Source organism: Acanthopagrus latus, chromosome 2 (genome assembly GCF_904848185.1).
Source record: "Acanthopagrus latus isolate v.2019 chromosome 2, fAcaLat1.1, whole genome shotgun sequence".
Lineage (NCBI taxonomy): Eukaryota > Metazoa > Chordata > Actinopteri > Spariformes > Sparidae > Acanthopagrus > Acanthopagrus latus.
The window spans coordinates 3,445,936-3,458,582 of record NC_051040.1 but is presented as its reverse complement, the minus strand read 5'-3'; the positions used below and the strand labels follow the sequence as shown (position 1 = coordinate 3,458,582).

The following is a 12,647-nucleotide window of genomic DNA, read 5'->3' as shown; positions in this document are numbered from 1 at the left end:
TCTGCCGGTTTCGTGTAGTTTTGAAGCCCTTTCAATCCTGAAATGTTAAAGATAGACATGCAGGTAGAGCTGCACGGTATAGTTTCATCCTTAGGACTGTCGTTCATCTGTCCATTTATTTTTTTATGAACTGATTAGCTGTTTGGTCTATAAACTGTAAAGAAAAAGGTGAAAAAATCTGATCATTGTTTCCCAAAACTGAAGATGATGATCTCAAATGTCTTGTTTATGTCCACAACCCAGAAATATTTGGTTTATGATCAGAGAAGAGGAAAGAAACCACTCTAGTGGTGACGCTTTTGGACTGTAACATGAATCATGTTTAAAAATGAAAACACAATGATTTATTTTCATATTTTATTAAAAACTTCAGTGTAAGTAAACAGATATTTGCATTTTGAGGGGAAAAAAACAACTAAATTCATAGTATCTGGACATTCTGCCCACAAATTCAAAACAAACATTTAAAATCTTTGTAGCGATAATGAGTAAATAAAATAACTGCCATGATGGTACATTAATATACCATTAGTGAATGGACAAATGTTATGACATAAATTACACAAACAAAATGTCATTTATAAATAGTTTGAGACTGTAGCCCAGCTATTCACAAAGGACCTTTGCATAGAAAGCATCTGGATCCATGAACAGGACAGAATAAACAAACACCTAACAAACAGGCATCATGTGCTTCCTCGAAAAGTTTATCTCAGCGTTTCCCCAACACACATTTACATTTACAGTTTAAACACCTAACAAGTGTTTTTCTTTTTAACAATACATTAAAAGAACATTTAACAGAACTCAGGGGTTCAAAGAGAATCATTTGGCCACATCTCACCTGTAAAACCACTGCTTACTAAACAGTCAAACACAAACCACATGTGACTGAGACTTTAAAATGCATATGATAAACAAAAGTGCAATAATTCAGATGTGAACCACACAAAACAAGCAGAAACTGACAGACTGATGAATCAACTGTTCACAGGGTGGAAGTCAGCTCCATCTGGACTCCATCAGCCAATATGGCTGAAAGCGTGATGCTGAACTCCCACCAGGACTGATCAATATTACACACACACACAACAGAAGCTGTTGCTGTAGGTTGTGGTCGTGACTTTAGCTAATGTGACACCTACAGTGGTTTGAACTGTCACATGAGGATGGTCGGTATATAATCACAGTACTGTAAAGGCTCTCTGAATAAAAGCATCTTTTAGAAGACAGTAAATGCTCTTTCTGAGCTGGACTGTATGTCCTGATCTACAGCTGCACTCGGACGTCTCCGTGAGGAAACGTTTCAGAGAATCATAGTTTAAAGTCCAGCCGGCTGAGAGGCATTAAGAGTTTTTTTTTGTCTTGCTGATACAAGATGCATTCATGAAATGTATAATATTACTTATGATAAACTGAGGAATATACACAAGAATCACTCTTCTGGTCAAATCAACCTGATATAAATATGCAAATGTTTCAATGACTAGAAAGATAATTTTCCTGTTTGAAATCCTGATTTGATCTCTTAGCACCTGATGTCATGCCCCTGCTGTAACTCATTGATAAATATGAGGGTAAAAGATTTCTTCACAGAAGATTTGACCTATAGTATTAGTGTTTCAACCGTCCTCCTTCCAACACCAGCCAAATCACATTCTCTCAGAACTCTCATTAATCTTGTACACTTGATTTATCTCATGTCCCACCTAATGTTGCATCAATCAACACCAGTGCATGACTGTCTGCTGCTCTCCTTTCTCCAAATAAACCAGGATGTTCAATGTGAACGCAGGATTACTTGAAGCTGTGACACATCTGACAGCCTTTAGGACAACACTGCCGAAGCCTTTTTCTCTCCATCAACAGTAAATACGTGTCATGGAGCATTTTCTGTCTTAGACAGCAACCATTTTTACATTTCTAGAGCATTCTTACTACTTTCTAAAGCCCATAATACACTATATTTAGCAACATATAATAATAACAAAGTGAATATTCAATGTGTTTGACAACCCAGCCCTTGGCTCTGGGAAGTCAGTTTTTTGTCCACTAAGTGAAAACTGTTCAGGTTACTTCCTGCTGAAATGGAGTTCTTACAGTGTGATGTCTTTAGGCTATCAGGACTCCACCAGGATCTCCATCAGATGGTCCAGCTCAAGTCCCTCTCTCATATGGTTCTGACTAGAGAAGGGTGGTGAGGAAAGAGATGGCAAAGAAGAAGATGATGAAGACAATGGGCTGAATGAGGAGAATGAAGGCAGGCACTTCTGGTTAAGAGAGAGGGAGAAAGGGAGCAGTGGGGAGGAGGAGGAAGAGGAGAGAGGAGGTAGGTACCGTAAAAGGTCATCCCCAGCCGGATACCCACCTCCACTGCCCCTGAGCCCCAGCACACCCATTTCCTTTTCAAGCAGGGACGTGTCTATATCCTGGAACAGATCCTCCACAGTGACATCACTGAGGTAGCTTGACCTCATCACCTCCATGCTGTTCTCTTGCTGCTCCCAGCTTCCCCCAGAACCTCTGACTCCTTGTTTCATCCACGCCACAGCTCCCTCAGCGGGCCCAGATAGGTTCTCCAGGGACCTGAGAGGTGTCCTCTGAGTTGCCTGTGGACTCCCGTCAATGGTAGAGTCCAGTGCCGTTAGAATGGATGAGATGGCAGCTGAAAGGGAGAAATCAGGATCCATGGACATTGATTCCCAGTCCTCATCTTCATTTTTTGCAGACTGAGGGACATTTGATGCACTTGAATGGCAACTTACTGGTGACCTACTCACAGCACAATTTGACAAATAATTTGATGAAACCAGAGGGCAGCTGGAAACAGCGGCTGAGTGGCTGTTGGTAATGTTCTCCTGGAGGGCAGGTGAAGAGCTACAAGGTGGCTGTAACACCTCCATGTCCACAGAGGGCGCCACACCACCCTCCAGGCTGACCTGCCGCAGTGTGTTGGCTATGAGAACAGACCGCCGCAGGCTGGGTTCAGGTAGCTCCTGACCCCGTTGATACTTGTTCAGGGAAACTGAGAACACAAACTGTCGCTGGCTCTCCCAGAAAGGGCTGGTCCTGTCAGAAACCTCCACCTCCTCTGGTGGGAGTTTGCGCTTCTGCCCCTTCATGATCATCTTTAAACTGTGGAGGAAGGCACAAACCATTAATTTGACTTGCCTGGGGCTAAGAGAATATCTACTGTTGACATTTTGTAGATGATGAGTTTCCAAGTTTTGTCTTTATTCAAGCAAAGAAAGGTTTTGTTGTTTTTTTTTCAAAGGCTCATACTACAGAAGAAGAATGGACTAATGTCAACATGCTGATGTGATTAAACAACTAGCCCTGTAACTAACAACTATTTTCCTTATCAGTTTATCTATTGATTATCTTCACAAACAAACACTTAATCATTTAATCTATTAAATGTCAGAGGCTGTGAAAAAAGCTTGTCACAGTTCACAGAGCCCAAAGTGATGTCTTCAAACTTGCTGTCTCACTCTTACTGTGTGCAACATTTGTCTTGTGTAATATATCTTCTCATCAGTAATACAACATATTGAATGCTGTTGTCACAGTCTGAAACTGAGGGTAGAAGTACATATTAAGCTGCTGGTGGTAATAAGTGAACATCAAATGTTTTTTTTTTAGTAATGAACAATTGAGGAAATGGCTGATCAGACTGGTCATTAGAACCTAAGTTGATTTTCAGGGTGGCTAAATTGATTTACAACTTATGTTGATTATTACAATCAACACAACACAAGAAAACAATTTATAACGCATTAATAGAGACTGAATTTGCTTTGGATAACTGTTTAAGTACGAGTGTGAAACCTTTAAAATTAAACCAACCGTGTTAGCTAAAACTGCCAATAAAACTGCCCTTTCTTAAAGTTGTTAGTCAGTCAGTTAGCTAGCTGAGTTAGCCTGAATGTGCGTTGGGGGTTGTATGATTCATCGTGTAGGAGGGAAAAAGAAAAACTTCACGAAGGAGGCCATTAAACTGCAACGTGATGCATTTTAAACCGACTTGAATCAGCTCCTTTAAGAGAGAAAAAAACCTCAACTTACCGTGTTTGAACCACTAACATGTATAGTAAACTTTTAACACAGTTTAAAAGCAAGAATACCGACCTGTTGAATCACTTCCCGTCTCTACTTCGGTTAGTTCTGTCGATTACGTTGCCGTTGGTCCGTTATCTTGTCTTCTCTTCGACCCTAAGAAACAAATGCAACGTCTAAGTTTTTTACTCAACTCATTCAGAAATAAATCGGCGATTAAAATCAATTAAAAACAACTCATTCTGTTCGAAGCTTACGGCTCAGTCTCGCTAACCGACTGACTCGGTCTGAGCCCGCCTGTGATTTGAGTTTCACGCCAAAACGTTTACTGTTGGGGGGTTGGAGGGTCGAAAGGCATTATGGGTAGTGAAGTTTTTTGTGATACATACCATCACATCAACTTGGCGTTACAACACCGCATCAAACACGCTTTAAACTATTTATATGGCGATTATAATGATAAACTCATGATCCGGATGAGACATAGCCATGTAAATCTACTCCCGGCCTGCTTATTAACGCCTGGACCGGGTAGACAGGCTCGTTATTATGTAATTTGCATAGCACTAATTCCTAAATGATTACATCACCGACAGAAGAGGGAAGCCCATCCACACAATGTCTGCGAATACAAAGTACGTCAATGTGTTACTAAGTTGGGTGTCCGGTCAACATGTCTTATCTAATGTAAAGTTACTGTATGAAAATACCAAACTTCTGAAATTATATTAACCCAGGCGACTGAAGCGATCAATAAATCAAAACAGTCAGCGGGATTTAAAAATGCACGCATTTCACTGATAATGTCTATACAATAACGACAGAGCATAAAGAAAGTGAAAGAAAAGAAAAGGCCTGGGCTCTACACACGTCCAAGAAAGTCAAATTTCAATGTAATAAAAGGTAGACTTGGTTTATTTCCGGCAGAGACTGAATTATTTACCTGATTCGTCAAGAGTAAAGCAGTCAGTGCACACAGTGTCTACTGTTGTAAGCCACCAGCAGGTCAGAGTTTACGGTTTCGATTTAAATTCCATCACTCGACTTTTCGCCACATGAAGAACCAGCGAGTCATCTTTAAAAAACAGCTTCAGCTCCTCTCAGCCACCGTACAGCAGACACAAACACCAAGGTACCGGAACATAGTACAACTTCCTGTGGTGCCTTTCAAAATAAAAAGATAAATAATCACTACTGTTGGAAGTATAATGTAATATAACTCTGACTGATGTGTTATTTTCCACAGGATTGCTCAATTGCTCCTAAACTTAAATATCTATCTTCCCTCGTAAAAAAAAAGATAAAATCAGAATCGACGAATTTGTGATTTACTTTTCATTTCAAAAGTATAAACCACCTGACAGACGATGGTTCCTCCTTGATTTTGAAGTTTAATTGTAGATTACGAGCACTAGATATTTTCAAATTGCATGTGGGACCATGACATTTGTTGTGATATTATACATCTGTTGGTATATACATTTGTCTTAAATTCATTTGTATTTCTGCAGATGCAATGTGAAAACAATCTCCTAGTGTCAAACTTTGCACATACACCATTCTGCACAGGGAAGGTCCAGGTAAAGTCACAATAGTCAAAACACTTTTCTTACTGGCTTTCAGAGATAAAAGAAATGTGCAGTAAGTCATAGGAACAAAGACTGGAGATGCTTTATTTAAGTGTACTGAGGAATTACAGACTGACTGAGGGGGAAAAAAACATTATTAAACTGTTGAAGTGGTAGCAACTTAATCGGATAGTTGGACCTGGTCTCTACTATTTATTTTTCTATAAACCCTTTTATTCTGAAGGAACACATGTTAACTTCCGGGATCTTGCTGCCTGCCCTTCTACACTTGCCCTTTCTTTTTTAGCGGGAGTTGTGCAACAGCTACACATGCCACTCATCTGACTGACTGCTTGTCCTTCTCACAGGACACATTCACATGACGTAAACTGCAGGAGACCGACAGACTTGACGAATTGATCTAAAATATTAATGTAATTTCTATTCTATGTATCTTTTAAACCAAAATGTACAAAATGTCCCAAATCCTCCATACCTGTTAGATAATGTACAGAATGTTCTTTACCATCACAAACGGTCACCTATATTTAGATTCACATCTAAGGACAGATATAACTTCTGTTCATGAATTACCTGGGAACACTACTTTTACATGCTTGAGCTTAAGTGAACGTTTTGATAAATTTGTCAGGTTGAGAAATGTAGTCAACAAGACAAACTCATTCACAACATGTATGATGGTAAACACACCTCTAAAACTGAATCCAATAATATTCATAGCTACACTGTGACCTTGCTGATTATCTTGTCTGAATATATTATTTCAAAATAAAGGCACTCTTATCAAAATGTCTAAAACATTTTTCCCCACGTGCCCTTTTCTTTATTCCTACAATCATTCAAACTTTCATGAAAGGTCTTTTTTTAAATTAAGTACTCAAATGCTTCCAGTCCAGTTAGTTTAAGATGCAGCCTGCAGCATTGCTCAGTCACATGACAATTCACTTTTTCAGCACATTTTTTGTTTTACAATAAGGTCTTTTATTTTCCACAGCTATAAAAATGGGCCAACTGTAAAACACAGCAGCAACCAACAGCATCACATGACAAAAAGTAGGAAATAAATCATCCATTATGTAAGCGCTGTTCATGTAGAAAAGATAGAACTGATGCAAAGTGATATAACTAGCTAAAACTAAAGCAGCTGTTCAGGTTTGGCTTAAAATGCATCCTGGTGGCGATAACAGTGAAATTAGTATAAAAATATAACAGCGGCGATTAAAGCTGGTCAGTTATGATCATAAAGGAGAGCAAAGGAAAGCATTTTTGTTTTTTCACGGCATACTTGTAGTTAAAACAAACATACAGATATTTTTTTTCTCTTCATTGTATTTGGAGGAAATAAAAAATAGTGATCAGCGACAGAAAGACATTTAAACTCCTTCACTTGCTGGATGTGGTGATTCGTTCAGGATCATTTATAGTCTCCCCACACTCCGACAGCCTTGCCGTCCCATTCTGTAGTGGACAAACATTTGACAAAGAAGTGTCCCAGGTCGTGTTTAGAGATGGCTCTTCCTTTCAGCATGTTCTCAGCCGCCATGTAACTCTCCGTCAGAGGAAGATCATCTGCAGGAGGCCAGACAGAGACAGAAAATATGAGACGGTAAAACAAAAAGGGAGAATTGAGCCTAATCCCAACTTAAACTGCTTGGAATAAAGCTCTTAGTTTCTACTTTCTACTGACCAGCGATGTGAGGAGGCATGACGGCCACGTAGTCCAGCCCAGATGTTTTCAGCACTGTGTACATCCTGTCGTGGTCTTCGGTCACAGGAATCATACGAGCCGGGACTTTAGAGCGGTCCCACAGCAGGAAGGCTGGAAGGGATGAGAATGAAGATGAAGATAATGAGTAGCGGGTTTTTAAAAAAAAAAAGGAAAATGTATTCACTAATTAACAGAATGAGTGGAGGAAGATCTAATTAAGGTTTCAAGAAGAAAAAATAAGTGCAGAATGAAGAGAAAAGTTGACGAATTTTCTCTGCATAGAAGTGTGTCAGATTTAATCTTCATTAACTTACTTTTCCTTCTATTTCTAAACAAGCTTGCATCGTCACGCTCATCAAAAAAGAGCAATTAAATAAGTGACAGGTATTTGGATATATCTGATTTTCAGCTTTCTGATTGCACTGCTCATCTGAAGCTGACAGAAGCTTAAACAAGGCGAGATAAAGTGTCTATTTCAAGGTACTAAAAAAAAGAAAAAGATCAGTCTCTGACCACTTCATCCACTCTGTTATCTTTTGACCGTGAACTGTACCTGACATGCAGCCGACCACCTTGCGGATCCCACGAGCCTTCATGGATTCAACGATGTTCTTGGTGCCTTCAGACATCAAGGTGGTCGGGCCTGAAGAGCACAGATCAGATCAGTCACACTGTGGTGTAGAGTTAATAAATCTTACAGCACTGTATTTAATTATAGTTTTGAGATGCTTTACTAAACAACAGCATTCATACTATAAAACTTGAGAATCTTTTTATTTTAGTAAATGGAGAATTTAGAGCACAAGTAAATAGTTAACTGAAAGGAAGTGCTCTGTTACTGAGACATTTTATTTATTTTGTATAACTTACAATATTTCCATTTATTTGTGAGGCCCAACATGTTTTCCTGTTGCCAGCAAGTTGCTTTTTGCATACAATGATGTCACTTATGGTTGTGTGTTATATGTTGTAAAAACTCTATGGTGACCTCTAGTGAATGTTTCATGGTATTACACCATTAAACTACAATCCTCCTTGTGGAAGGTTAACAGGGACAGTTATGTAAGGAAACGTGATTTTACCAATCAGTGCAAAGAATTATCAGATATGTTCCAACACCCATACTATCATACTATCAAGTATACCAGAAACAGATTTATAGATACCAGGATGCCAAACTGCATTCAGTTGTATTTTACAGTATGCAAGCCACCATGCTTTTCTTACAGTTCTGACCCACAATCCTCTGTGTAGCAGCAGCTACGTCACGTTGACTGAGCCACCGAGAGAGTACAGACAGATGACAGCTCATTGACAGATGACGGAAGATGAAATGACAGCTGACAGCAAGAGGGTCAAAGTTCAAGGCTCGATGTTGTGACTGGTAGGATGTCCCAAAAGTATGCATACTGCATTACGTGCTTTTTTTTTTTATGCCAGCTGCCGTACTTACTAAATGTAAAAAGAAAAAAAATGTAATTTGGAGTTCACAACTGTCAAATGACCAGTCTGTGCGAACATGTGAGAAACTAAACTGTGAATTTGATTAATGACATTAGTCTAGGTCTACATCCAGGTTGAAACTATGAAATGTGGATTTTTCTTTCTTGTAATGTTTGCTTGGTTGTGTGTCTGTCTTCAAACTGTGGAGCCTTACTGAGGCTGTTATTGGTGCCTAGGATGATGATGACAGCGTCCTGGCCTTCCAAGGTCTTCTTCACGTCCTCTTTGTTCAGAACGTCTCCCACCACCACTCTGGACGCCTTGTGGTCGTCAGGCAGCCTGGCAGGGTCCCGCACCAGCACGGTCACATTGTACCCTGAGGAAGAAAATGAAACAGGTCAGCAGCAGAAACAGATGTTCATTAAGATCAAACTAGTTGTGTGTTGCATCTATAATGACATGCAGCCTCATGTCATCTCAGGCAACATGCATCAGCGTAACCCTGTGTTTCTATTTCCTAAATTCACAGGATTTCTCTTTTATATCCTGCAGGATCTTGTTACATTTTCCATCAAGGTCATGAAAAGTGGAAGGAGAAGTGGGCGAATGATGAGTGTTGCTGACATGTGACCATTTCAGCTGGTTGGCAACCTTTGTACTCAAACTGTCACTTGGCTGTAGTGTTGTCATGTTGTATACGTGGCAAGATGTATATTTATATTCAACAGGATGACAAACTGGAGTTAAAATGAAAGAGTCTCCTCCAGAAGCTGCTGAAATTACTTAGGGTGATCCCACCCCTCCTGTGAAGACCAGATAGTGAACATATTCTACTATCAGCTGTGTGTCACAGGCAGCTGTGACTCAGCAAATGCTGAACTGTAACGTCTAACATGACTCAACAGTTTCTCCCCGTGGTGAGAAGGAAGAACATACATGCTGATAAATAAAATTACACATATGATCAACGTGTTTGATTTATTCGTGCGTATCAGTCTGTCTGTAGTTCGTGTCTAATGCATTTGATAATTACAGCAGGGACTAATGTTTAAGCTTTATTCCAATGTGAATAAGAGAAATGTATTTAAATCAGATTACATTTGCTAAAAGATTCTAATGTGTAAAATAAAATAGGGCTGGAGAATTTTGACAAAATCAAATATCACCATAATATTTAACAGATATCTTGATAGCGGACCACCAGTGTTTACAAAAGACATTTACACAAAAGGAATGCTTTGAGATAAAATAGTCTTGTGATCACTAAGCAAAATATTAATCAAATATTTGGTACTATGTTGATTTACTTCACATTTAAAGTCATAGCAGACGTAATGTGTCAGCTTCACTCTGAAGCCTAAACTTAAGGGCATTATGAATAATTCAGGTTATCATCAAACAACCCAATGTGAAGCTTTTTGGTTATTAGAGCTTCAAATGACACGGATCTCATGAACTTGTATAAGTTTATGGCTTCTTTTAACCTCCATGAGGCAGCAGAGGCGCAGATCAAAGTCAAAACAAAACAGAAAGTAATTCTCCTCTCTGCGCTGAATTAACACTGTAATGTCAGTACACACATGGGGACAATCAGGGGTCACTGTGTGTCCCTGCCACACAGTAAAACTACTGATATTTAATTTTATTCTGTTATATTCGGTTGTCAGTCCTCACCTGCAGCCACCGCGAGCGGAAGAGTCGCCTTCCCGGTCATTCCCGTGGCGCCAAATATCGCGACGTTTTTGATAGTGTCCGACATAACTCTTAATATCCCTGATGCTCGATACAGCAACAGCCTGACGACAAACTGGGACCCTTACAGAGAATACTTTCACTTAAATGTTCACTTTGACATATGTAGAAACGCCTTCTGCGGGCTACAGGAAGTCAGAGCTGACAGGCCCCTCCCCCCACAGCGACACCTAAAGGAGCCCGGCTGATCTCAGATCTGTGTGAAGTGCAGAGAGGTGAGAATAATTCTAGGCGTTCATTTTACATCTGTTTACACCCCTATCATCTATAATTCTCATCTTTTCACTAGAATTATATCAGCCCTTGAAAATGTTTGAAAGTGTTACTAGAACTAAGTCTAACTGACTGTTGTCAATATGCTTAAATCCAAGGCCGGACCAGGACCCCCACCGTGTGATTCACTTTTTATTGCTGTTGTTTTGTTGTTGTTGTTGTTTTTTTGTTTTTTTTAAATAATAATAATATTAATAATTATAACAATAATGCATTTTATTTAAAGGCGCCTTTCAAAACACTCAAGGACACCGCACATAAGAACAACAGTACAACAAAAACAGGAGACAATTTAGTGCAGATGAGGATAAATGAATAATAAGAAGAAGCAGTTACATAGTGCCAGGAGCTCGGCACAGAATTCATCCAGGAAGTCAACCGGGCCAGGTTAGGCAGGGTTGAGCTTCCAGGGTGAGAACAGTGTAATAGAGTGGAATAAAGAATAGGCAAGAGTGTGTTTGTATGATTAGTCTTATACAGAGTAAGCCACTATATATTAGACTAACTGTTTTATTGTTTGTGTGTGTGTGCTGATGTCTAACAGTGTACTGAAGTCAAATTTTTTTAGGCTACTAAGTGTCTGTAAAATGGTGGATACATTTTTTGAGTGCAAAATGACTTGTTTCACAGCTATTAAGATTTGCAACACACAACTGAAATATTATTTTATCGCCATTGAACTTAGCTTGGCGCTTAACTGTATGTTAGCCTGCTCGATCGGCAGAAGTCTCTAGAGTGCACACTCTATAGGCCCCACAATGAGGAAGCTATGTGAAAGACATTCAAGTCATTTTGGCAGCTTTCAATAAAATGAATGAGACTTCAAGGTAGGTCAAGGTATAATTATAACATCCTTGCTTCAGACACTGTACAGATATGTCCCTTTACAGAAAACGACAGTCCTGTTTTGATGAAAATATGAAGATACTCACATTAAGTGTTTGAATTCAGGCCTATATCTGAGATCAGCATACACGCAGTTTATGTGTTTGTCCATTATTTATCCAGGCTGAATATCACTGGAGGAAATGGGAGTGAGAGTTGATTCAGGGCAGAACTATGGCGGATGTGTCTTGAGCAGCAAATGGAGAAAAAGGTCAAACCTATTCTTTACTATGAACAAGTGCTGCTTGTAATCTGGTGAACACACAGAGGATGCTGACATGCTTTTATACTTCTGTTTTTTTAATACGTGTCCTCAGAGATTCCAAAAAAGAATCACTTAGAGAGGCCTCAAGTGTACTCAGCTCTTCTGCTCCCTTTTTCTATTGAAAACATTGGAGCACACTGGAGCAGGGCTGTGAGGTGCCTGCTGTTTCTGGTTAAACTTTCTGTTCACTTATTTTACTAACAAAAACACCTATAAACATTATTTTTTCATATAAAGATGTCACACTAAATCCTGCTGTGCTTCTAATGTAGAAGTTAGGATTTAAATAACAACACTGTTTCCAAGCTCATCCTAACCAATTCATAATAAAACATTACCAACAAGAAATGAACAATTCATTGATTTTGGAAGCACAAACAGATGTTAACAATATAAAAAAATAAAAAGAAAACAGGTAAAGGAAAATATTCTTTAACCAGTGGATGTGTGTCTGATGACAATAAGTGGTCCTGAATACTCGAAAATATGAATACTGTAGTAGAAATGTGTCTATTTAGGCCTTTTTATCATTAATATAATATAAATGTAATGGTGTAATTATGATACATTTATCATAATTACAACTTTACACCACTAAAGATTTTTGGGATAGCATGGGGTGACCAGTCAAATCCCCCCTGCCACCCTAATGGATCAAGACCATACATTTCTCCTA

General features: G+C 39.1%; 2 protein-coding genes across 3 annotated transcripts; both read right to left on the bottom strand.

The window, feature by feature from the left end:
• Positions 1 to 343: 343 nt before the first annotated feature.
• Positions 344 to 5,202, bottom strand: sertad3 (SERTA domain containing 3). Of its 2 annotated transcripts, none has more exons than XM_037122698.1 (3): positions 5,000 to 5,202; positions 4,129 to 4,212; positions 344 to 3,135 (listed from the first exon to the last, which is right to left on the bottom strand). In XM_037122698.1, exon 3 carries the CDS (start codon positions 3,126 to 3,128, stop codon positions 2,121 to 2,123), a length of 1,008 nt encoding a protein of 335 aa, XP_036978593.1. In that variant the 5' UTR covers positions 3,129 to 3,135; positions 4,129 to 4,212; positions 5,000 to 5,202; the 3' UTR covers positions 344 to 2,120. The 2 variants fall into 2 exon arrangements, with proteins under 2 accessions (XP_036978593.1, XP_036978598.1); XM_037122703.1 differs by lacking the exon at positions 5,000 to 5,202 and adding an exon at positions 4,314 to 4,429.
• Positions 5,203 to 6,430: 1,228 nt separating this feature from the next.
• blvrb (biliverdin reductase B) lies at positions 6,431 to 10,698 on the bottom strand. Its single transcript, XM_037122727.1, has 5 exons — positions 10,471 to 10,698; positions 9,011 to 9,172; positions 7,907 to 7,996; positions 7,333 to 7,464; positions 6,431 to 7,214 (listed from the first exon to the last, which is right to left on the bottom strand). The coding sequence occupies exons 1-5, from the start codon at positions 10,553 to 10,555 to the stop codon at positions 7,060 to 7,062; spliced, it is 624 nt and encodes a 207-aa protein (XP_036978622.1). The 5' UTR covers positions 10,556 to 10,698; the 3' UTR covers positions 6,431 to 7,059.
• Between the last annotated feature and the right edge of the window lie 1,949 nt (positions 10,699 to 12,647).